The sequence below is a fragment of the Lynx rufus genome, unplaced genomic scaffold, assembly GCF_022079265.1.
Source record: "Lynx rufus isolate CCGP_SWC_20201006 ecotype Redwood Valley unplaced genomic scaffold, mLynRuf1.p SCAF_10, whole genome shotgun sequence".
NCBI lineage: Eukaryota > Metazoa > Chordata > Mammalia > Carnivora > Felidae > Lynx > Lynx rufus.
In genome coordinates this window covers 59170410-59195987 of record NW_025814824.1, presented here as the reverse complement: position 1 = coordinate 59195987, position 25578 = coordinate 59170410, and the positions used below count along the sequence as shown (strand labels likewise).

At 40.9% G+C, this 25578-nt stretch overlaps 1 protein-coding gene across 2 annotated transcripts; it reads left to right on the top strand.

Annotated features, from left to right (window-relative positions):
* The first annotated feature begins 13698 nt into the window (after positions 1–13698).
* TOMM5 (translocase of outer mitochondrial membrane 5) lies at positions 13699–23861 on the top strand. Of its 2 annotated transcripts, XR_006959821.1 has the most exons (3): positions 13699–13880; positions 17652–17947; positions 23205–23861. XR_006959821.1 is itself a non-coding variant. In XM_047066405.1 (2 exons), the coding sequence occupies exons 1-2, from the start codon at positions 13760–13762 to the stop codon at positions 17684–17686; spliced, it is 156 nt and encodes a 51-aa protein (XP_046922361.1). In that variant the 5' UTR covers positions 13699–13759; the 3' UTR covers positions 17687–18184. The 2 variants fall into 2 exon arrangements, 1 of the variants encoding a protein (XP_046922361.1); XM_047066405.1 differs by lacking the exon at positions 23205–23861 and having other exon boundaries at positions 17652–18184.
* Positions 23862–25578: the final 1717 nt, after the last annotated feature.

Here is a 25578-nt window from a genome sequence, read left to right as displayed (position 1 = left end):
TTTTATTTTAAAGGGAATATTTTCTGTTTTCCATTAATTTTTAAGTAACTTTTGGTTTTACATTTTTCCAGCAAAACTAAGGAGGAAAAGGAAAGAGTTTTGTCCACATTTAGGCATGGTGGTGACAGAGGAAAAAGCTATCCAGGAAGAGGTGTTTATACTCCCAACATCTCTTTGGGGCTTAAAATTCAGAACTCTGGCTCACCAGAATAATACAAGTGTTTTTTGTCTATGGGCAGCATTACCACAAAATTTATCACCCAAACCAGGATACTTTTCTAAGTGAAACATGGCAATATAAATAATGCCACCACTGTAACAAGCATAAACTGGGACTATCCAGGCAACTGGATGTCATTTTGATCACCAAATGAGTCCCTAGCCTACCAAAATCTCTCCTTTGTTCAAGAGACCTAACTCAAAAGAAGTTTCCACAACTAACGCTGAGGATAAATGCCCTCATCTCCTACTGGGATAAGTAGGTCCTAGAGCTTTATGAATATATGAGTAGGTTTCTTTCCTCTTTCCTTCTTTCTCTTATTCAACAATCTCACTAACCATTTTAATTGCAGAATCCTTTTGCAAGTTCTGTCTACTCAGCCTTGCCATCACCTTTGCCCTTATATCCTTGATCCAGAAAGTCTGTCCAGGAGTCTGAAAATTATACAACCTGTCTCCCGAATTCAGTTAGTAGACACTGGGCTGAATATATAAAATCCCAGCAAGAGAGATAATAGGATTTAGAATTAGTCTTGTCTGGCTATACAAAACAGGACAGGGATCCTAAAGCAATCTGTGGGGTCCTATCAGATAGAGGCAGTCCTTCTCAGTGTTGACATGGGGCTCCTGCGGGGCACGGAATGTGCACAACCCAACTCTATATCCACAGTGGCCATTGCCCAGCACAGGGGTTATGTAGAGTGAGATCTCAGACATGATTGGGGTGGCCAGGCTGCCTCCTAATACCCCTTAGCCATGGGTTCCTGAGTGTCCATGGATTTCTTCTCCCTTCCTGTGTAGGAAGGGGGAATCCTGCCCATGATCCCACATCAGCTGGCTGGACTGGGCTTCTGCCACCAGACCTCAGGTACTGGCTCACACTCAGCACACCCCACACTGTGCTGAGCCAAACAGGGCCTCCCACAGACTCCAGGTACCAGATTTCGGCACAGGCTGAGTGTACTTTGTCCCATTCAGTTCAAGAATACTCAACAAAGTCCATTACTTTCTCAGCCCAGGGATGGATGCCGGAGACACAGAATGAGAGTCAATTGAAAGGTTATATATGCACTAGGGCACAAGTGGTTAACAGCAATGACTGCAGCTGAACTGCCTGGGTTGTATTCTGGCTCTACCACTCGCCACCTGATTATCCTTGGGTGAATATTTCTCTTACCTGAGTTTTTCATTTAGAAAATGGAAATAAGAGAGCCTGCCTCAAAGGGATAGTGTGAGAATTACTACTATAATTCTCATTATGAGAATTATGATTTAGAACCATGCTTGGCACAGAGTAAATACTCAATAAATTTAACTATTACCATTTGTGACTTTTGGCTCCTCTTCCTGGGGGGCCTATAGCTTGGCCCATCTCCCTTAACTCTCTCTGCATCTGACTGGTTTCCTTATCTCTCAGGAGGGGTATTTCTTTGCTCCCGGCCCGTTCCACTGCTGAGGGTCAAGAATAATGCATCTCCATTCTAACATTTGACTGGTACCTTATCCACCAGGATTCAAATCCATAGCCTTTAAGAGGTTAAGTGATCATCTACCTCCTCTGAACCCAACTGAATCATCGTGTATTTTTCTAAGAAGAAAAGTAAACTTTTGGTCAACAAATTTGAAAGGAGTCATCCTGAGCCAGGAGCCTGAACATTACCTGTACCCACACATTTCCAGCTCTTTCAGAGACAAAGGCAGGTGTTTCCACACACCTCTCAGAAATTCTGATTCCCATGAACAGTGAGCAAAAAGAATACTCCCAGGAATTTTTTTGAATCATAATGTTATTTTCTTCTCTACTCACCCTAAGTTCTCTACCTAAGTTCTCTAGATCTTCTTAACTAGTAATGGTTTGTTATGATGTATTCATTCAGTTAGTGAAATACATACTTTTCCTTGCACTTCCCAAGGAATTTTTAATTATCAAACCCACTACCACCCATGTAAGACAGGTAAACTTCAAAATAAACTGGATTTTTTTTTTAACTTGGCCAAGGCAATACTGAATTTCCATGATTTGATAGCCTCAAACTCCAAATAATCTCAATTCACTCACTTAACAGTTCCACTCAAAAACACCGCATTGCTGTCGTGCCTGCCCCAGCCACATTCCAGGTGGTACATCTTGCATCACCTCTAACGTTAACATTTTGGATCATTTCAGTGCAAAGAAAATAATCAAAACTAGTGGCCAATAAACATAAAAACTTTCCCCAAATGTTGTCCTTTTATCATTAAGTGAAAATTACCACCCCTCTGCCACCCACCTTCACCTGCTCCAATCCTTAGAATTGCTTCCTTCTGACAGATTTAAGTTAGATCCTCAAGACACAATAGTGAGCTATTGTGCCCCAGAGGCCTCTACTTCCAGGATGATTTGAATCTCTATCCTAGCTTGGGTTTCCTTTTGCTGAAGACTGCTGCTGACCTGGAACCAAAGGTTCAACTGCCTTATGCTCCGAGGACACACTTACCTGCTTCCTTTCACTCGTGTCCACATCACAAGCTGGTCACAGAATCCCAGAGCATCAATCCTGGAAGAGACGTTGGAGACAGGCTAATGCACGCCCTCATTTTACAAATACAGACATTGGAGCCTACAAAGAGGAAGACACTTGGCCAAGGTCACACAGCTCATTAATGAAAGAGCTGGGGCTAGAATTGCCAAACTGGAGATTCATCTCCCTGTGATGTCATTCTTCTTCCAACTGGTTCCTTTGCTCTATGCCCTAGTTGGCTTTCATGCACTCAACACACAGTCCACACCCTCCTGGGATGTGCCAGCAGCCTGTAAGGCTCACCCAGAGTGAACTAACCCAACTCAGCTGGCCTGAGGCTCTTTACCTGCAGAGGAATGAACGCCACATGACTCTCTTGGAAACATACATAGTGTGTAGGGACACATGTGATGTTCAGGTGTATCCAGCATGGCATGTCTGCCAAGTTTGTCCTGCCAAGACACAAGCAGTCTGATGAGTCATTTATAATGTCTGATACTTTTAAGTTCTTTTTTTTTTCTAGGCCTGTAATTTCAGATTACACTATAGCAAAAGCTTGGTATTGCACCCCCCCAAAGCAATTTATTTAACAACAAAAATTTACTCAGGAGATACTTAGTGAACATTTCCCATTTGCTAGGCACTATGCTAGCATCAGGAATAAACAATGAGGAAAATATGATTCCCATCCTTTTTCAGTGGAGGAGACAGGCACATGGACAAGGGCCAGATATTGTGCTAAGTGCTTTGACATGAGGACAGCAGACACACATCTTAACATTTATTTATTTTTGAGACAGAGAGAGACAGAGCATGAAGGGGGGAGGGGCAGAGAGAGAAGGAGACACAGAATCGGAAGCAGGCTCCAGGCTCCGAGCCATCAGCCCAGAGCCCGACGCGGGGCTCGAACTCACGGACCGCAAGATCGTGACCTCGTGACCTGAGCTGAAGTCGGATGCTCAACCGACTGCGCCACCCAGGCGCCCCCAGCAGACACACATCTTATAGAACACAGAAGCAGCATCTAAGCCAGCACAGGTGGGTTAGTTAAGACTTTTTTAAATGATCTTTTTTATTTTAGAATAATTTTTTTTGTATATCAAGTTTTTATTTAAATTCTAGTTAGTTAACATATAGTATTATATTGGTTTCAGGAGTAGAATTTAGTGATTCATCACTTTCCATATAACACCCAGTGCTCATCATAACAATCCCCCCCATTTAGCCCATCCCCCATCCACATCCCTCCATCAACCCTCAGTTTGTTCTCTGTAGTTAATAGACTGTTACGGTTTGCCTCCCTCTCTTTTTTGTTGCTTCTTTCCCCTACGTTCATCTTTCTTTCCCCTATGTTCATCTGTTTTGTTTTTTAAATTCCACATATGAGTAAAATCATATGGCATTTATCTTTCTTTGACTTATTTCACACTCTAACTCCCTCTGTGTCATTGCAAATGGCAAGATTTCATTCTTTTTTATGGCTGAGTAATATTCCATTTAGAATAGTTTTAAGACTTACAGAAAAGTTGCAAAGATAATACAGAGAGTTCTCATATATCCTTCACCCCAGTTTCTCATAGTATAAACATCTTATATAACTGTTGTATATTTCTTACAACTGAGGAGCCAACATTGGAACATTAATTTAAACTAGTAGAGACTTTTTGAAGGAGGTGACATCTAAAGTGATTTCTGAATGACACTAGGAGTTAGCCAGATGAAGAAGTAAGAAAAATCATTTTAATCATGAAGGAAACCACATACAAAGGAAACCACACACAGAACTAAGAGTTTGGTGAGTTCAGGGAATATCCAGTAGAAGTATGTGGAGGTGGAGGTGGGAAATTTGTGAGGGAAAGAGGCAGATAGAGGAAGAGTGGAGAAGAGGCACCAAGTATGGGAAGAGGAGTGGAAAGGGTTGAGGTTAGTGAAGAAGATGGGAACCAGATCAATAAAAGGCCTTCTACACAGGACTAAAGCATTTGTACCTTTTACCTGAGGGCAATGAGGAATAATTAAAGTATTTTATCCAAAAGACTAACATTATAAAAACTGTATTGGAAAGATTACTTAGAAGGCAGGGTGGAAAACACACTTGCAGGGATAAGACAGAAGAAAGACAAGTTGGTGGATGGCCTGATCAAAAATAGTGGTGGAAAGGATAGAGAAACTATAATGAATTTTAGAGATACTAAGGAAACAGAATTGATAAACGTGATGGTTAATTAGATATAGAGCCAAAGGGAGAAGGAAGGCTCAGGCTTGACTCCCGATTTCTGGCTTTGGCAGCTGGAGGGACTGGATGGTGGTATCAATCATTAGGCAACAGAGCACAGGAGTTAAGGTTGATTAGAAGGGGAAGATGATTGGTTCCACTTTGAACAGTGATGTATGAAGCACCCATGGGACATCCAAGGAAACAGCGAAGTCAATAGGTTGGTTGGATATACGGGTCTGCGTTTCTGGAGAGAATTATGGGTTAGAGACATATGTGGTGAATCATTAGCTTAAGGATGGCAATTGAAGCCAGACTAGATTGTCCATGAGTATAGAAGAGAAGAGGTCCCAGGAAAGAACCTTAAAGAAACTGACCATTTAGGAGTTGGCCTTAGGAAGAGCTGTGGAAAAAGGATGAGGAGCATCTAGAGGAAAACTGGAAGAATGTGGTATCCATGAAGCTAGGAGGAGAGAGCTTTCCTGAAAGTGTCATGTGACCAATAGCATCAAATTATTCAGGGGGGCAGGGGCCCACACGTGTCCCTTGAATTTGCCAATAAGGGCTTCTCTTGAAGTAGTTTTAGATAAGGGGGGGGCAAAAATCCAATCCATCCTTGGGCTACAGAATAAATAGTAGGTAGGGAAAGAGCACTTGGAGTATGGATCATAGTTTTAAAAATATTTACTATGAATTGGAGGCCAAAGAGAATGGGAATGAAACTGACAAATAATAGTAGGTACTGTTGCAGTAAAAAAAATTACTTGTTCCACTTAGAGTGCACTGAGGCTGTAATTTTTCTAGTGAAAAATTGTATCTTATGATTAGTAGTAGCTACCATTAATAGGATGCCTATCATAGGCCAGGCACTTTAAGTACATCATTTTATTCAGCTTGTAAAACAACACTTTGAAGTAGATATTAGATCTCTCTGTCACAGATGAAGAAACAAAAGCCCAGAAAGTTTCTGTCACAAGGTCTCGAAACAACTTCATGTGCCCCTGTGAATCAGCACTCCTGTATCCTTTGGATAAATTCCTAGTAGTGCTATTTCTGGGTTGTAGGGTAATTCTATTTTTAATTTTTTGAGGAACCTCCACACTGTTTTCCAGAGTGGTGGCACCAGTTTGCATTCCTACCAACAGTGCAAGAGGGTTCCGCTTTCTGCATATTCTTACCAACGTCTCTTGTTTCCTGAGGTATAGCAGCACTATCAACAATAGCCAAATTATGGAAACAGCCCATATGTCCATAACGGATGAATAAGGAAGATGTGGCATACACACACACACACACACACACACACACACACACACACACACACACAATGGAATACTACTCAGTGGTGAAAAAGAATGAAATCTTGCCATCTGCAACAACCTGGATGGAACTAGGGGGTATTATGCTAAGTGAAGTAAGTCAGTCAGAGAAAGACAGATAGCATATGTTTTCACTCATATGTGGAATTTGAGAAACTTAACAGAAGACCATAGGGGAAGAGAAGGAAAAATAAGCGAGGCAAACCATAAGAGACTCTTAAATACAGAGAACAAACTGAGGGTTGATGGGGGAGCCGGGAGAGGGGAAAGTGAGTGATAGGCATTGAGGAGGGCACTTGTTGGGATGAGAGCACTGTGTTGTATGTAAGGGATAAATCATGGGAATCTACTCCCGAAGCCAAGACTACACTGTATACACTGTATGTTAGCTAACTTGACAATAAATCATTAAAATAAAAAATAAAATAAAATAAATAGAAACAATTTTAAAAACTTTTTAAAAAATTAAAACAAAAACTTCACGGGGTAACTGGAAGTTAAACCTAACCTGTGCTCCAAAGTCCATATTTTTCCTTCTGCAACCATACTACCTCTCCTGAACTCTTCCTACAGCTGGCTTTCATTTTACAACACAAACGTCCAGGAGCTAAAATGGTCAAGGAATTCCGTCCACCACTGTGAGCATTCTGAGGGAAGAGACAGATAACCCAGGCACACGCTTCTTATTCAAGGATAATTCTGAGTAAGGAATAAAGAGTTTCTGGTTTTGAATCTCAGAGGTCCTTGCCAAGGACCCAATACGTCCCCTTTGTTGTGAGAGATAAGGGGGTGGGGTTGGGAAAGCAATTAGTGGGGAGGGGGTGAGGCCAGATAGCTCAGAGTAAATCACTCCATCATTGCTAACTATAAAAGTTAAAATGGTAGATAAGGGAAAACTGGAAAACTATAAGAGAATTTTGCAAAAATTATTTTTAGCCTGGAGACAATGAGCATCAAGGAAGACCCAGCTGCCTTTATACATCTATAAGGAAGAATGATCAGACTTGCTTTTGACACTGTGGAAGGCATAACTAGAACCAGTGGGAACATGGTAGAGAGAGGCAGATTTGGCTCTAAGGAGAAGAGCTGCTTATCTGCAGATGGATGGAACTGCCCAGTGTGTGGTGAGCTCACTGCCACTGGTCATGTTCAAGTAGAAGCAGGGATGTTGGAGGTAGGGGTCAAGCGCCAGACAAGGACTTTGAGAGATCCTCTGGAACAGATAGTTAGGACACGTTTTCACTTAATAAGGCCTGGCCTTTATTCTCCCCAACTGAATTCTAAACATTACATGATGGGAAGATTGGCATGTTCCTTCATTTACGATGTGTACAATGCATAGCAATTCAACTGTAATATGCAATAACAAAAGGTATTGCTACCTTTAGGAAGCTCTCTGGGTTGTTTTTTTCCTAAGATAAGAAAATATGCTTGTGGGTATCTATGCATTGGCTTTTATCAGGCAGGTCTGTCATCCTGAAAATGTTAGGGACAGGGTGTGGAGAATAGATACTGATAGCCTTACCTTTGTTTCCTGTGGAGGTTGGAAATAAAGAGCTCACTTTTTGCTTTGTCAAAGGGCTCTTGACATGGATGAGAGCTCGTCTATCAGTGTAGAAGGTGCACCTATAATCATTGAATCAATAAATCCCTTCTTTCACTGTATAAATATTAATCGAGCGCCTATAACGCTACAGTCAAGAAAAAGGCACTTTTTATTGAAAAATAAGAAACTATACCAAGCGGTATAAACATAGTTCCACAGCATATACATGTGTTTTTGTGTAATGGGGGTGGAATGGGAGTGGTGACAAAATCAACTCTCTAATCTCTGCAGGGAGATGGCTGGCAATTATCATGTGCTCTAAATACTGTCAATGCTGGGGCGCCTGGGTGACTCAGTCGGTTAAGACTCCAACTTCGGTTCAGGTCATGATCTCAGGGTTCATGAGTTGGAGCCCCGCGTTGGGCTCTGTGCTGACAGCTCAGAGCTTGGAGTCTGCTTTGGATTCTGTGTCCCCCTCTCTCTCTGCCCTTCCCCTGCTCGTACCCTGTCTCTCGTGCGTGCGCGCACAAAAAAAATAAACATTAAAAATTTTTAAAAAATACTGTCAATGCAAACTAAGCTTTGTGTATGTTTTACTTTTCCTGCTACAAAATAATTAGAATTTATAACACAAGGAAGCAAACCTCTTCTAAAAACAAACAAAATTTCCCATCCCCTGTTTGTAGTTCTCAAAGGTCTAGAGGTGTTTGAAAGAATGTGTAAAGAATATTTAAAGATATAGGAAGATAGTCAACATAACTTGAAATGAAAAATGCAAGTTAAAATATCATATACTATATGGTCCATACATACATACATGGTGTATACACACACACACACACACACACACACACACACACACACAGAGAGAGAGAAAGAGAAAGAACTACATATGTGTACAATAGAAATAGAAAGGCTGAAAGAATGATCATCAATGTGTCAGTAGTGGTTGTGGGATTATAGGGGACTGTTCTTTTCTTCTTTTTCCCTTAATTATGTATTTTCTAAATTTCATAAAAGTAAACAAGTAATTTTGTGGAAAAAGAAGTTATTAAAAGCATAAAATGGGTTTCATATAATTGTATGGCTATAAATAAAGCAAGTAAATGTTAAGGTTCATTCTTTCATTTTGTCTATGATAAGATTATTTACATGATTTTTTTTATTTAAAAAAAATTTTTTTTAATGTTTATTTATTTCTGAGACAGAGAGAGACAGAGTATGAGTGAGGGAGGGGCAGAGAGAGAGGGAGACACAGAATCAGAAGCAGGCTCCAGGCCCTGAGCTGTCAGCACAGAGCCCGACGCGGGGCTCGAACTCACAAACCATGAGATCACGACCTGAGCCAAAGTCGGTCTCTCAACCAACTGAGCCACCCAGGCGCCCCAATTATTTACCTGATTTTTATTTAGGCAAACAAAAGCACACTGTACAAAAACAGTGAAAAACAAATCACTAAATAAAAATATTATGTAGAATTTTGGGTAAGTTTCTTTGGGGGATAATTTCCTCTCAATGTAATATGCAACTGATTTTTTAATTTGAAAAGTTAGCAGATAAGAAGTTCATTCGTTCATTCATTCATCCACTCAGGGGGTACTTTCTGAGTTTTTACTATGTATAAATACCTGTCCTCAGATGTCTGGAGGATTAAAGTGCATGTTCCTTGTACTTGAGTTGCTTACAGTCTACTTTGAAAGATCAAATACTCATGAATCACCCAGACAACAAAGCCCCCCAAATTACAACAGAGAATAGGGTATTATGGAAAGCCAATACCAGGGAGATGAAGGTTATCAAAATTCTACTCATCTGTTAAAGTCCAAAAGTCCCTCTTCCTGAAGATGACTCTTGCTGGGCAGTACTTTCTAGAAGTAAGTTATCCCATCTGCTGGGTGAGGACTCCGGTTAACATCTATCACAGAGTAATCCTTTGCTTGTCCCAATCTTTGTTTCGTTCATGTCGGGTCCTAAGTGGACTTCAAAACAAAGTTTATTTTGGGAACACCAGCCTATGTTCATCTCCTGAAGGAATGAGGAAGGAGAGGTGTGCAGCTGGATAACAGAACAGTCCAGATTAACTACCGGTGATAGGGGTGGAAACATGGAAAGAAGGACTGCCATCAGCCTCTTGATGAAGAGCAGCAAGGCTTTATCCTGTCCCTCCCAAGCTGAGGTTGAACAACACCCCATTCTTCCAGTCCTTACCTCTGAGGGGAAGATCATCAATGAGAATATCCACAAAGTATTAAAGCTGCAAGGTAATGGTGAAAAGTGCTGCACTGCGAGCCCAGAGACCTACCTCAGTTCCAACTAGCTCTACCTCTAACTAGGTTCCTTCTGGACCTCAGTATCCTTATCTGTCAGATGAAGGGGTTCAAATATTCGATTCCCAAGGCCTATAGCTCCCTATACATTAGAAACCACAAGGTTCCTGTGATTACATGTTGGAATTATTCCCCAATCATGAATCATCTGTCAATCTCTGATCTTATAAATACAAATTCCTCCCCAATGATGGAAATTAAAGCATTTAATTTTCTCATGGATAAATTGTGCCCACTGTATGTTTGTGTGCTGTAGTGTCTGGGAAGTTGAGGCAAAGGAAATAGCTCCTAAAGCCCTCCTGGGATCAAAATGGAAAACAAGACAGGCTATGACATCAGCTACCATTTCCTCTATGATAAGACTAACACAAATATCAATATTAAATTATATGTGTACAGTTTTTATTTTTGCTTTTCATGGCAAAATCACAGGGAATCCTTTGCTTTTAGCCTTTAATGCAAGGTTATGAAGGAAGAACAGGAAAAGATGAACATATAATTTCAGCATTTTTGAGCTGCAAGTGATTTTAAAGATCAGTCCCAACCCCCTGATCATTGCAATGAGGAAGAAAATGAAGAGTCCAAGCTGTGCCACAGCTCACTCCAGTGTTAACTTTCTGAAGTACATTCTCTCCGTTTGCCTCACTTAAACGAACCACCACTTACATGCCACCCCCAAAAAACGAGGGGCACTAAAGAAAGACAAAGAAAGGAGCCTAACCTCTTTTAATGAGTTTCCTCCATTACAAGTTAGAAGAGCCAGGCAAGGGGAAGACAGGCTTCATCAGGATGAACATTTCTTTTTGTTTTTTCTTAATATTTACCTATTTATTTTGAGAGACACAGAGAGAGTGAGAGTGGGGGAGTGGCAGAGAGAAAGAAAGAGAGAGAGAGAGAGAGAGAGAATCCCAAGCAGGCTCCATACCCAGTGTGCAGTCCAACGCAGGGGCTCACTCTCACAATGCTGGGACCTGAGCTGAAATCGAGAGTCAGCCACTCGACCGACCGAATGAATCACCTGGCTGCCCCCAGGATAAACATTTCTGAAATAGTTCAGGAGCAGTTCGCCCTCCTAGATTGTATCCAGAACCAGTTCCTCACCTCAAGACCAACTGTTCCTTATTTCTATCCACTACCTTCCTGTCTCTCTACAGGTAGGCTGGCAAGCACAAAGCCTCTCTAAGAGAATTGTTAGGAGAACAATGTTGCCTTTTATCAGGTCAGCTAGTTGCCTCCACATCACCTGTCAGGTCAAGTGCTGCTTTATACAGCATTGGATGAATAAAATTCAAATGCTAAAAATTGGATCTTTGTACCAAGATACACGATTTTCTGCTAATTTCTTCCCTCTTTGGTTCCCTGTGAATCCAGGCAAGTTACTCAAAAGCATCTCAGTAAAGAAAAACTGGTAGTTCTTTAGGAGGGCTGTTTTTCTAAACTCAGCATTAGGGATCTAAGTTACCGGCACACGTAAGAACTCATTCCTTGCCAACTCATTTTGCCTCACTATTCAGACGGATGAGATGTACCTTATTGTTACAGTCTCCCTACCCCAGAAAATACACACTGGCTGTTTTGACGTCTGACCACATTTGATAATATTTTGATATCCATATACTTCAGACCAGAATGCCCTAAATGACACAATTAGAATTCAAAATGCTTAGATTGTTAGAACTGAAAGGGACTCTCAAGAGCACTTAATCATATCTTCTCCCTTCTCTCTTCTTCTAAAGAAATGGAGTTGCAGTGAAAGAGAGACTTGTCCTTCGTCACATGGCTTGATAGTGTCAGTGCCAAATCTAGAGGCCATGTCTCCAGTCTTCCTGTTCAGGTTCTTTCCACAGCCCCTGCTGCTTTCCAGCATCAGTGCAGGCTTTCAACACTCTCAAAGTGTTGGATGGAGGCTATTCCTTGGGAGTCAGCCCCTCCCATTCCAGAGTTGCCTCTGCTATTCCACTGCATGAATTATAGATAGAAGGGGTTACTAAAGCCTGAATGCACAGATGAGTTCTCTTTCTTGCCCCAATGTTTTATATTCTGTCAACCAGGAAGGTGGGCAGCAATGCTTTAGCGATCAGTTATCACAGTAAATTACTGTTCTAATTTATCCAAAATCCATTGTTGCTATGCAGTGGGCAATCTAGAAGGTACATTCTGGTTTTGAAATATGTGAGCAATTCAGTTATCTAATTTGTGTCTAAAAATGATATACGGCTAGTTGGCATGCAAAATTTGGGGCAGCGCTGTTTTGATGAATCTGTGGCAGGAAATCTGATTGCACTAAACCTCTACCTCCTGAGTCCAGTGATTCCCATCCAGGAAGGCACTAACCGTTAAAGACTAACAGAGGTGCAAGGGAAAGAGAATTCAACTTGGCATTATGATTACCTGCATTAGAACCCTGTCCCTGCCTATCACTAGCGGAATGACTTTAAGCAGTGCACTTGGTTTCTCAGCCTCCCTCTCCTCATTTGTAAAATGTTGAAGGGAGCTGAATTCGTTTTATACATACTATATTACTGTACCGATATTATAATTTGTAAGGATCACTTAAAACCAGAAATGAGAATACGGCAATAATATGGAGTTGAAAACTTTTATGCTTGGGTCCCACAAGTCTAAATATAAAACTCGACTGCAGGGGCACCTGGCTGGCTCTGTCAGTACAGCAAGTGACTCTTGATCTTAGGGTCCAGAGTTTAAGCCCCAGCTTGGACGTAGAGCTCATTTTTAAAAATAAATGTGTAAATAATAAAATGGGGGATGACAATAACATTTATTTAAAAAACCTACTGCATTGGGGTGCTTGGGTGGCTCAGTTGGTCAGGCGTCCGACTTCGGCCCAGGTCATGATCCCGTGCTTGGTGGGTTCCAGCCCCGCGTAGGGCTATGTTGCTGACAGCTCGGAGCTCCGAGCCTGCTTCAGATTCTGTGTCTCTCTCCCTCTACCCCTTGCCTGCTTGCACTCTGTCTCCCCAAAATAAATAAATATTTAAAAAAAACAAAAACCTACTGCATTTACTAGTTGTGTAATCTCAAGCAAGTGTCATCATCTTCATCTTTTTGTTTTAACTTACGAAAAATTTCAAACATACTCAAAATGGACTAAATTAAAACAATATGTTAATCACAAGCTTAAGCAATTTACAACGTTTTGCTAATACCGTTTCATTTTCCCTCCTCAACATTTTTTTCGCCCCTAAGGTATTTTAAAGTATTTGGGGGCAAGTTGTTTTTAAAGCTTTCTGTGCTTCAGTTTTCTCATCTAGGAAATGAAGGTTTTAATATCCAGTTCACGGCGTAGAACGGTAATTATTATTATTTATAGTGGTATCTACGTGCTTCGCCCATCTGAGACATAAAAGCACTTTGCGCTGTGGCGCGCCCAGCTCTAGACGAAGGTGTAAACAGCCAGGGGGACCTCTCGCTAAGACTGCGACCGCCCCCTTCAGGCAGCCCCCTGCAGAACCTCGCGGTCCGAACGAGGATTGTCCCTCGCAGCCGCCCGTCGCCGCGCGCTAAAACGAAGGGGCGGGAACAGGAAATGGGATAGGACAGAGTTCCGGGTGCCGGGCAGCCGCTGAGAGAAGCAGAACGTGGTAGCTGGTAGTGGAAAAAGGAAAGCCGGCATGTTCCGAATCGAGGGCCTCGCGCCGAAGCTGGACCCCGAGGAGATGAAACGGAAGATGCGCGAGGATGTGATCTCCTCCATACGGAACTTCCTCATCTACGTGGCCCTGCTGCGAGTCAGTGAGTGTCCTTCCAGGCTCTGGCCGTGAGACTAGCGGGAAGCTCGCGGACACCACCCACCTAACTGTGGTCCTATAGTCCTTGGGGGCCCTTGAGTGGAGTGAGCTGGGCGGTCGCAGGGAGCGTGGGACTTGCGCGTCGGGAGTGGCGGGCGCATGCGTGGCTTAGGGTCTGCGGGTCGGGGTCCGGGTACAGAAGTGCACGCGGTGGTCCGGACTGCGAGGGTTATCGTCCAGCTTCGCCCTTCCTTAGGAGAGCTTGAATTGAAAGAGCTTCAAGGGATTATACCCCCCCATTCCTTAGCTGCTCCCACGTTTTGTCGACAGAAACGGAGATCTAGAGCAGAGAAATGGCTGGCTCAAGGTCACTCAGCGATTCAGTGAATGATCTTGGTCTAGAATCCAGAGCTTCTACTACCAGGTTTCCTCTCTTCAGTGCTGATCTCTGAAATACAAGAAGTTTTGCTTGTTAATACACAGGGTGAAATAAATAATTGCGGTGTTTTGTGTTTTAAGGAATGAGAATAAAAGGATAGGAGTTTATAGCATTAATAATAATACCTGAAGGCTTATTTGAATTTATGTTTGGCAGAAACTTGTTTGACAGCGCTTTGAAGGAGGCCGGGCCAGAGATTCTGTATATCCCTTTTGCAAGTGAGAACTCACCCTTCAAAGGGGGTCTTAACGCAAAACATCAGCGTTAAAGGCACACTGAATGTTAGATCTGGGCTTTGTAGGTCACTTCTGTAGTTTTATTGATACGCATCTCAAAAGTTATTTGCTCACACACACATACCCCGTTCTCAGTTCAGTACTCTTCATTGCACCTTGTTGTGTATTGCTGGCAGGGATGAAGGCATTCCAAGGTCACCCTGTAGAAGGCTCACGTTGGGCCTAGGCCAGAGCTCCTGAAGCCTGGTAACCCTTTAGTGACTATGCTACTACTCTGCTTCCCCAGGAGAGGGAGCCCTGCTGAATAGAAACTCCCAAGTCGTCCTCCTTCAACAGCTTTTTGCAACTCCCAACTTAACTTTCTCCTCTTACCTTTTTTTTGTTGACTTAGCTGCCAGTAAAATACTTGCTTCTTTTCAGTCACCTTTGTATCTGATATGAATTGGTTTTTTTTTAAAACTTACAGAATACTGTTCCATATTGCCACTTTTAAAATTGAGATGTACTTCATAATATATGGTTCACCCATTTAAAGTGTACAGTTCAACCTAAGTGTCTACCAATAAATGGATAAAGATGTGTATATACAGTGGAATATTACTTAGCCATAAAAATGAAACCTTGCCATTTGCAACAACCATGGATGGACCTATAGGTTATTATGCTAAGTGAAATCAGAGAAGGATGAATGCCATGATTCCACTTATATGTGGAATCTTTGAAAACAAATGAACAGGGCACCTGGGCGGCTCAGTCAGTTAAGCATCTGACTTTGGCTCAGGTCATGGTCTCGCAGTTTGTTCAAACCCACATCAGGCTCTCTGCCCTTCCCCTGCTTGCGCTCACTCTCTCAAAAACAAATAAGCATTTAAAAAAACAAATGAACAAACAAAACAGAAACAGACTCATAAATAGACAAACTGGTGGTTGCCAGTGGGGAATAGGATAGGGAATAGACAAAATAGGGGGAGGGGATTAAAAGGTACAAACTTGCAGTTATAAAAGAAGTCACAGGGATGCAATGTACAGCATAGAGAATAATACTATAATAATTTCTTGTGGTAACTAGAGTTATTGTGAATCACTTTGATGTACACCTGAAACTAATAGGGATACTGTATGTCAATTATACTTTAATTTAAAATAAAAGTAATTTAAAAATAAAGTGTATAATGAATGGTTCTTAGCATGGTCAGAGTTTGCAATCATCACTACGATCCATTTTAGAACATTTTAACTCTAAAGTGAACTCCATGCCCATTAACTGTTCACTATTTTCCCCTTTCCCTTTCCCTTGGCAGCCACTAATCTACTTTCCATGTTTATGGATTTGCCTATTCTGGACATTTCATGCCAATGGAATTGTAGAATATGTGACTTTTTGTGTCTAGCTTATTTCACTTTCCATGATGTTTTCAAAGTTCATCCATATTATAGCGTGTATTAGTATTTCCTTCCTTTTTATTGCCAAATAACATTCCATTGTGTGGATATGCCACATTTTTATCCATTCACCTGATGGATGTTACAGTTTTGTCTGATAAGAATTAGTAGAGATACCTGGGAATATTGCCAACTTTGTCAGCCTTCAACAGATCTCAATATCTTCAGTTTAATATTAACAATATGTTTTATTACTTTTGTTATGGGTATTGAGAAGATACTTCTGGCAGCTCTTTTGGCCACACAGCCTCCTCCCCTTTTTTAAAAAATTTAATTTATTGTGGTAAAATTTATCATCTTAAATACTTTTAAGTGTGTAGTTTAGTGGTATTGAATACATGCATAATGTTGTACAACCATCACCATCCATCTCTAGAACTCTTTATCTTGTAAAACTGAAGCTTTGTCTCTATGATTTTGACATCTCTTTAAGGATCTCATAAGTGGAATCCTACAGTATTTGTCTTTTTGTAAATGGCTTATTTCACTTCACCTAGGGTCCCTAAGGTTCCTCCATGTCATAGCGTATGTCAGAATCTCTTTTTAAGACTAATATTCTGTCGTATACCATTTTTGCTTCTCCAGTCATCTGTTTTTGGATTTGGGTTGCTTCTACATTTTAGCTACTGTGAATAATGCTGCTCTAACATGGATCTACAGATAACCCTATTTTTAATTTCCTAGGACCCACCATACTCTGATCCAAAGCAGTTGTACCATTTTCCATTCCCACAAACGGTGCACAAGGGTTCCAAGTTTTCCACATCCTTGCTGACAGTTTGATTGTAGCCATCCTAGTAGGTGTGAGGTGGTACGTCACTGTAGTTTTAATTTGCATTTTCCTAGTGACTAGTAATGTTAAACCTCTTTTCGTGTGCTTATTTTGGCCACAGCGCTTTTACACAGGACAATAATATCACTTCTTTAGCTCCCTATGACAGCATTTTTTTTTTCTAGACATTTCTGTGTATACCATCCTACCAGACCCCCATAAGCACTGAAGTAGGACTGGGGCACCTGGTTGGCTCAGTCGGTTAAGCATCTGGCTCTTGATTTCAGCTCAGGTTTCTGGCTCTGTGCTGGGCGTGGAGCCTCCTTAAGAGTCTCTCTCTGCTCCTACTCCATGGGTGCACACACATTCTCTCTCTGAACTGAAGTAGTTCACCTATATCATAGGTGATCTGGATTGCATAAGTGATATATAGCTAATCATTGGGAGAACCTAAATGTGTGTCTGGCTCTCCTCATTACCTAGTTAAGTGTTTTCTCCCACTTTCTGCCTTTTTTCAAATGGGTTTTAAAAGGTGGAAAATGCCAATTTGTTTCTTCAAGTGTTTTGTTCCTCTGATAGTTAAATTACCCAGAATAAAAAAATGTCCTTTGAAAGAGGATTGAATTTACTCTTTATGGCCCTATGAGGGAGAACTTCCTAGAGAAAAGATTTTATACAGTGTAAGAAAAACTTAGAATAGAGCTTCATGACACTGGAAAGACAGGGGGTCTCTTACTGGGTTGTGCAGGCCATCGTTTGGAGTCACTTAAAAAATGTATTGAACTAAATCTAAATCTGTAAGATTTTCCACCCAGTCTTACAAATTTCATAATATAACTTATGGGCTAATAGATCTGAAATTCTGGATGTTTATTTTTCTTTCAGCACCTTTTATCCTAAAGAAACTGGATAGCATATGAAGATGAACATCACATGTGAATGCATGATAAGAGGAACCCGGTTACAACATCTACTTCTATCTGCAAATGAATAGGCCCCGGAAGATGTAAGAGACTCTGAATGGACATAAAAATTCTACTAATTAAGAACAAGTTTGGCCTCTGGTAACTGACCTTCATAGCTAAAATTTAAAACTGCTTGAGAAGTAAAGACATTTTATGGTGATGGTACACCCATATGCTTGTGATGTTCAGCCTCTGTGAATGTTGATATAATTAATTGTAAGTAATGTTAAACTCCATTTTTTAGCAAGTATAAATTATAAGGGAATTATGTCTGCAATAGCACTGTCTTGTTAGTCATTTCTGTTTACCTTTTTACTTCTGTCTGGAGTATATTTGTTGAAGAGTTCCTCTTGATTAGTTATATTTTACAGAAGCCAGCACACAGCCACAACAACATTTAAGCCCAGGACCATTAGTCTATATTTTTAATTAAAATACCAACTAAGAAAAAAATTGGATTTTATTTCTCTTAACCTGCTTTTTGCTGCAGACCAACAATCACTGGTGAGACCTCTTTAATATTGTTTATTACAAGCTACGTTAATTTGAGTTACTCTTGTTTGGGACTGGAGGATTTGCTAATGCTGATAGAGTGAAATTATTTTATTAAGCAGTCTTTGTGAAAGGCAACATTACTGCTTGATGCTGGGAATATATAGTTCCACCAAAGGAAAAAATTGCTATAATTTAAGTCAAATAGTTCTCTAAGTTTGTTAGGGGAAGAGGACAGTCCTTAACTTTCTTTGTAGAGGCAACTTACATTCACCTCTTTTTAGGTAACTAAATTAGGTAGCTATATTGGTATATTTAGGTAACTATATTTACTTTTGTCTTTGAATAGCATGTTAGTATTGGTACTTTGTGATTTTTCTGTTGTAGACATTGCCTACTGACTTCTCTTTCCTATCCTTACCTCCAGCGCTCTTATCTCTTCTCATTTCTTCTTCTTTCCAATGTACTTATTTGTGTGCTTTGGTTTGAATTAATTTCATGAGGGCTTTAAATGCCAGTTTTCTTTTTTTAATGTTTATTTTTGAGAGAGAGAGCGTGCACATGTGGGGGAAGGGCAGATAAAGAGGAAGACAGAATTCCAAGCAGGCTTTGTGTCATGAGCACGGAGCCTGACTCAGGGCTCAAACCCACTGACCCTGAGATGACCTTAGCCAAAACCAGGAAGGAGTTAGATGCTTAACTGACTGAGCCAGGCACCCATGTTTGTTTTCCTTCCTGTACATCTTTCGGGTTTTCCGAGGCTTCATTTTCTATGAACTTAAAAACTGAATCAGCTAGACTCTTTGCCATATGTCTACATTGTTCACAGTGTTCAGTTTCATCAAGTGTGCTGTTCCGTCTTCCCGATTAAGTCTTTCCTGGAGCTTTCTGACCTGTCTCAATCTGGACTACAGTCGCCTGTGCCTGGTGGATGGCTCTATTCTGGGATCTCCCTTTGCCACAATCCTGGGAATTCCTTTTCCTTGTTTTCCATGTTGGATCTTTTGTTTCTGTATCTTGTATCTTGTTTATCTCCTGTCCAGTATGCATTTGCTCACTGAGTCTCTGTATTGAGTACAGTACCTGTGCCCATAACTGCCTGGCATCCCACAATCCAAAGAACGCTCTATTTTACCCTTTTCAGAAAGTAAACTTCTGATTTGGGGAGGGAGCTAGGGAAAAGAGGCTGCTTAACTGTAAGTTGCAGAGAGCATTCTGAATACTTAAACCTTCAACCAGTTCTTACTTTAGTGCCTACCCCTTCATTCCTACTTCCAAAGGTCTATGAAGGCACCAGTTTCTGAACCTTTTAAGGATTCTGTGATGTGAATTGAGTTGTTTGTTTTGCTTTTCTACTGCTGACTCGATTCACTTTTCTTGGGTCTACCATGTTAATTACTACTTGTCCATCCGCTTTCCAACTTCTTTTTGATGTTATCTCCTCTTCTCTTTTTCCATTCATTTAGGTTCATGGCTTAAAACAAAAATCTTTGCTGTCATTAAATGGAATTTGGGGAGGGAATGGAAGTAGGTGCATGTGCTCAATCTACCATCTTTACCTGAACAGCATGTATTTCTACCCTGTGATGCTGTGTTTCATGTTAGTAATTTATGTCCATTCCTGACCTAAAGAGGTGCAGTATTTAGCACCATGGTCACAATCACTGACTCTAAAGACATGCAGACCTGATTTTGAGTCCTGATTCCAACAGTCAGGAGATGGATGCCTTTTAGCAAGTAAACCGCTATATCTCATTCTCTTTACCTGTAAGATTAGCATAGTAGGAACATTTGTCCACTTCAAAGTGTATAAGCGTAAGGTAAGAGAATGCAAGAGGAGCAGTTAGCACCATGCCTGACATTTGGTAAGTGCTATTTATTGTTAATGGTTAGTGTTTGGTATAAGGTGGTTAGAAGTGATTTGTGCTGGCATTCACTGCATTAGTAGGCTTCATTCATATTTTCAGATGCTGTGAGATAGCATGCTTATATTCTAATTGTATATAAACTTCAACAGTCAGTGTTAATGCCATTTTACAGATGGAGTCTGAGACTCTGGAAGATTTGATGGCTAATAAGTAGGTTTAGGGGCTTTTAATGGGTGTTGATTATACTCTATCCTTAAGTGCTTTTCTTGGAATATGTTGATTGCTACCCTGAATTCCAGCATATGTTCAGGCTAGAATAAAGGAAAAGTGATGGTGCAGTTTTTTATGACTGACTTTTTAAAATTCAGGCCATAAACTCCCTGGTTTTGGGAGGGCAGACTAATACTTACAACAAACAGTTCAGAAACAGTAGAGCAGACAACAGTTGGCCATGTGTATATATTTGGCTTGAACGTGTAATAAGAAATAGTAAAGAACCATAGCAGATTTGAGTTTTGTAAACTCTTAAAATGGAGCATAGAAAGAAATGCAGATAATTGAGAGAAAATGTTAATCCACAAACAAGTTTCATAAGGGATATGAACTGAGAATTTTGCTCCTAAATTAGGTTAGTGTTCTTCCTGGTACCAATAAGTTTTCTTTTTAAACTGTTTTATCACTGCTCTTTGAAATTCTTCTGTGAAGTTAGCATTTCAGTTACAGTGTGTTTGTAGTTTACAGGTGGGCAAAATTGGGCCTAGATTTGGAAGGAAGAACAAGTGTAGGAATCTGAACTTTTTTCTTTTTCCCCTCCTTTGCTTGAGCTAAGCATCTCTCTTTAGCTATGACATCAGGCACCAGAGAATGTTGTGGATAGTATAGAAAGGAATTGAGCTAGACATTTTACTTTATTTTGCTATCACTTGATGACTTGATAAATTCTACATGTAGCTTCGGTCATCAAAGAAGCCACTAAAGCAGGAGTTGGCAGACTTTTTCTGTTAAAGGTCAAATGGTAAATACTCCAGACTTTGTGAGCTCTGTGCTGTCGGCTCTTTTGTAGTAGTGTAAAACAGCCAGAGGCAGGGGCGCCTGGGTGGCTCGGTCGGTTCAGCGTCCGACTTCGGCTCAGGTAATGATCTCACCGTCCGTGAGTTCGAGCCCCGCGTCGGGCTCTGTGCTGACCGCTCAGAGCCTGGAGCCTGTTTCAGATTCTGTGTCTCCCTCTCTCTCTGCCCCTCCCCTGTTCATGCTCTGTCTCTCTCTGTCTCAAAAATAAATAAACGTTAAAAAAAAAAATCAGCCAGAGGCAATGTGTGCACCACTGCAGCTGTGAGCCATCAGCAGCCAGCACTCAAAGGTGCTGGGGGAATGAGTACCTTGGTCCTAAAGTTGAGATCTAAGTCGTTCACCACAACATCCACCATAGTCCTCTTGAATCCTTACTCTCCCCATGTACTGTGCCATTTCTCTGTTCCCTTTCACAGTTAAACACCTCAGTAAAGTGCTCTATATTTTCATATCCTTTCTCTGGTGATCTCCTGAACCCATTCCGGTTAGGCATGCATCCCCAGTGATCCTCTGAAACTGCTCTTGTCAAGGTTAACACTGACTTGTCTCACCCGATCTGCAGCACTCAACACTATTTCATTATTGTAACCACCTTGTGGGCCTTCCATAATACGAATTTCCTGATTTTCCTTCTTGCCACCCTTTCTAGTTCACTCATCCACTCTTTAAATGCTTTAGTAGGTTTCCCTTCATTTCTGACCTGAAACTTGCAATACCTCAGGCTTCAGTCCTCAGACCTCCTCTATGTACAGCATAGATACTGCTGACTCTCCTGCTTAAAATTCTCCAGTGGTTTTCCATGTCACTCAGTAAAAACCACAGTCCTTCTGGTTGCCCACAAGGTTCTATACAATCTGGTCCTCATTACATCTCTGATCTCGTCTTTTATGACTCTTCCATCCTTCACTGCATTCCAGCTACACTGGTCTCCTTGCTTCCCCAAACTCACAAGCTGCTACCTCAGGGCCTTTGCACTGGCCATTTCCCCTGTCTGGAATGCCCTTCCCTTAGATTTTCAACTGCCTCACTCCCTTTCTCTCAGGTCTCTGCTTAAATGGCATTTTTTTTAGTGGGGCCTTTCCCAGCTCTTTTATAAGTTATAGGATTTTTCAACTTGTGAAAATCCAGCAAGTTGTACGCTTATTGACCTTTTTTCCATAGTTAAATTGTATTTCAAAAACATTTTTTTAACTACAACCTCTCCAGCACTGTATAACCCCCTTCTTTATTTTCCTTAATGGCATTTAAGATATTTTTCCTTATTTATGTTGTTAATTGTCTCTGTCCATTAAGTATGTGCTTGATGAGAGTAGGGATTTCATCTATTACGTTCACTGTAGTATCTTAGTATCTAGAAGACTGCCTGGTACCTCACAGGCAGTCATTGTTCATTGAATAATAGAGTGGAGAAGTTTTTAACTAGTTACGGGAAGTGTGAAAGTAAGCTAACTAGAAAAGGCCAAAAGGCTAAGCTTGTCAGATGAAATTGGTACCCCAGTTAAGATCCTGGATTATGAATTTGCAGTGCCTGGCTGTGGGCTTTTTCTCTAGCACTGCTCTGCTGTCCACAGGCAGGCTCGGAGAAGGTGGAGAGTTGGATTCACCTAGGGCTGGGGCTTGTCACATGGCTGAGGTGAAATGACAGGGTCGGGAGTGATTGAAATAATGCACAAGGCATCTAAGCTGGGTAAGAAGGGAAAGGCAGGAAGTAGCTGGTGGACAGGAAGAACATAGAGGGGTCAGTCCTGCTGAGGGCAACTGTAGGAGTGAACACAGTGGAGCAGTAGCCCTGAACACCTCTTTGTATGCCCAAAATATCCTTCCTTCAGTTTCCATGGAGATAAAAGTTCCTGTTCTGCAAAATAGGCTTCATTCGTTTTGTCTCTGAAGAGAGAAATATCATCAATGTGCTGTTGGCACAAGAGATGGTATGTTAAGAGTTTGTTGGTTTCACAGCTAAGTATGTATGGTGTGGTCCGGTAAGGACCACATTTGACCTACTCCCACGACTTAATTCTCCCCCAATTTGTACGTTCATTTAGGAGGAAAGAAAATCGCTAATTGAAAATATGTTCATGATACCGAGAGACTGAAGACTAATTTTTATGGGACAGTGCGGAAACATCATGGAGACTACTGCTGGATGTCATACAGCAATGGGAGTTTATAAGATGCTTTTCTTCCCAAAATTCAGATTGCATTGCCTCTGATTATTTGAACTGATGACAGAGAAGCAATATATAGGTAATTTAAAATAACAAATATTACAAAAAAGTTTTTAGAAATGTGATAGAAAAGAATTAAAACTAGGAAATGGTGAAATGAATTGCTCATCTTAATATCATTAGTAAAAAGTCAGCTTTTATTTGATTTTAGTGTACTTTTGAGTAAAATTTAATAGGCTTACTATTGAATCTTTATGTCAACTAAAGTTTTATAAATGCTCAATTTTCATAACTGTTGTTTTCATTGGTCTCAAGCAAATGAAACAAAAGATAAAATATCCTTAATAAAATATTACTAGCTTAGTGAAACAATGATTGCTGGGAAAGGGTTGAAGGGAAAGGCATTTAGTTTAACATCTACTTTTCCCATTTTAAGCTAACCTTCACTTTTGCTAGCAAGCACTGTAGTAAACTTTGCCCTAGATAATACAGACTCAAAATATCATTTATTTCCTTCTTCCTGATCCATGTCTAAAAATGGTAAAATAGTATATTTCATATATGTATGTATATATACATATAAAATGTTTATTTTTGAGAGCTAGAGACAGTGTGCAAGCGGGGAAGGGGCAGAGAGAGAGGGAGACACAGAATCTGAAGAAGGCTCTAGGCTCTGAGCTGTCAGCACAGCCTGACGTGGGGCTCGAACCCACAACTGTGAGATCATGACCTGAGCCGAAGTCAGTCGCCCAACCAACTGAGCCACCCAGGAGCCCCAATACTTGTTTCTTGGTAGAAAAGGATAAATGTGTCTTCGTGTTTATGGGGAACTGATGTTCTGTTCACGTAACAATTTTAGGAGTAAATGGGCCCTACGTGTCGGATACCTGGGAATCAAAGAATGCATACTAAGAATGGTTGGAAGGATTTTCATACACAGGTACCTCTTGATGGTGGGCCCCTGCCACAGGAGAGGTTCAAGTACAGTGGAAAAGAACACTGGTAATGAGTGTGTTATATAAGGCAGTGTCAGGCATCGTGTGCACAGGTGCTTGCCAAAACAGGCTACACACCAAATCACATGGGAAGCTTTTAAACAAAAAAATCTACTATGTATGGAGTCAGAAATCACTTTTTTTAAAAGCATCCAGGTGATTTAATTGGTCCAGGATCTGCTTTGGGTAGCAGTGAGTGAGCTTACCTTAAGGCCTCTTCCAATTCTAAGATTCTGGACTGGTTTAGGAATAAGAGTCAAAACTAAAACTGAAAGCAATTTTAGGTTGCATTTGTAAAATTACAACATTAAGGTCTCCAGATCTGACAAATACTTCAAGAGCAGCCAACTTGCCAGAGTAGAGAGCACTGGAGGTATCCGGAAATCATGGTACAAGAGAAATGATTGAAAGAATTAGAAGTATTTAGCCTTGAGAAAACCTACAATGGGAGTCTGAGTGCTGTTCTTAAAAGCTAAAAGCATATTGTCAAGGAACTATCCTAGCAGATTAGGATAAAGGTTTGGAAGCTAAGAAAGATTTCCTTCTTGAACTCAACTGCTGTGACCAAGGTGGGATGGGTTACAGACAGGGCTCTTTAATGGAAATGAGTAAGAATCTGAACATGGATACTGTATAGTAGGGATTGCCACTATGGGACAAAGTTTTCTCTCGTCTTTTTCTGTTACTGAAAGACTCTTTGTTTTTTAAATTTTTTTTTTTAACGTTTATTTATTTTTGAGACAGAGAGAGACAGAACATGAACGGGGGAGGGTCAGAGAGAGAGGGAGACACAGAATCTGAAATAGGCTCCAGGCTCAGAGCTGTCAGCACAGAGCCCAACGCGGGGCTTGAACTCACGGACCGCGAGATCATGACCTGAGCCGAAGTCGGACGCTGAACCGACTGAGCCACCCAGGCGCCCCAAAAGACTCTTTGAATACAAGTGCTATCTCACATATTTTTCTGTCCCACATAATATCTTTACAAAGTAGGGGCTGAATAAATGACTACTGAATTGAAGGTGGAAAAATTAGTGACTTTTCAGACAATCCCCACTGTCCAGGCCTCAGAGAAATATTCCCATTTTGGTTGGTGGAGGTTCACATTCACAGGTATTTATTCAGTAACTACAGAGTAGCAGGCACTGGTAGCTGAGGGATACAGAAAGGAATTCAGTCATGGTACCTATCCTTAAGAGGCTTATATTCTAGCAGAGGAGGCAAACATTACCTAATTCATCAATAGTTACACATCCT

What these genes read in the sequence shown, in the direction of transcription:
- TOMM5 (XM_047066405.1), top strand. Translation starts at nt 13,760, where the DNA reads ATGTTCCGAATCGAGGGCCTCGCGCCGAAGCTGGACCCCGAGGAGATG. An exon ending in CGTGGCCCTGCTGCGAGTCA is followed by an intron (nt 13,881 to 17,651) that starts GTGAGTGTCCTT and finishes TTTTTCTTTCAG; the next exon opens with CACCTTTTATCCTAAAGAAA.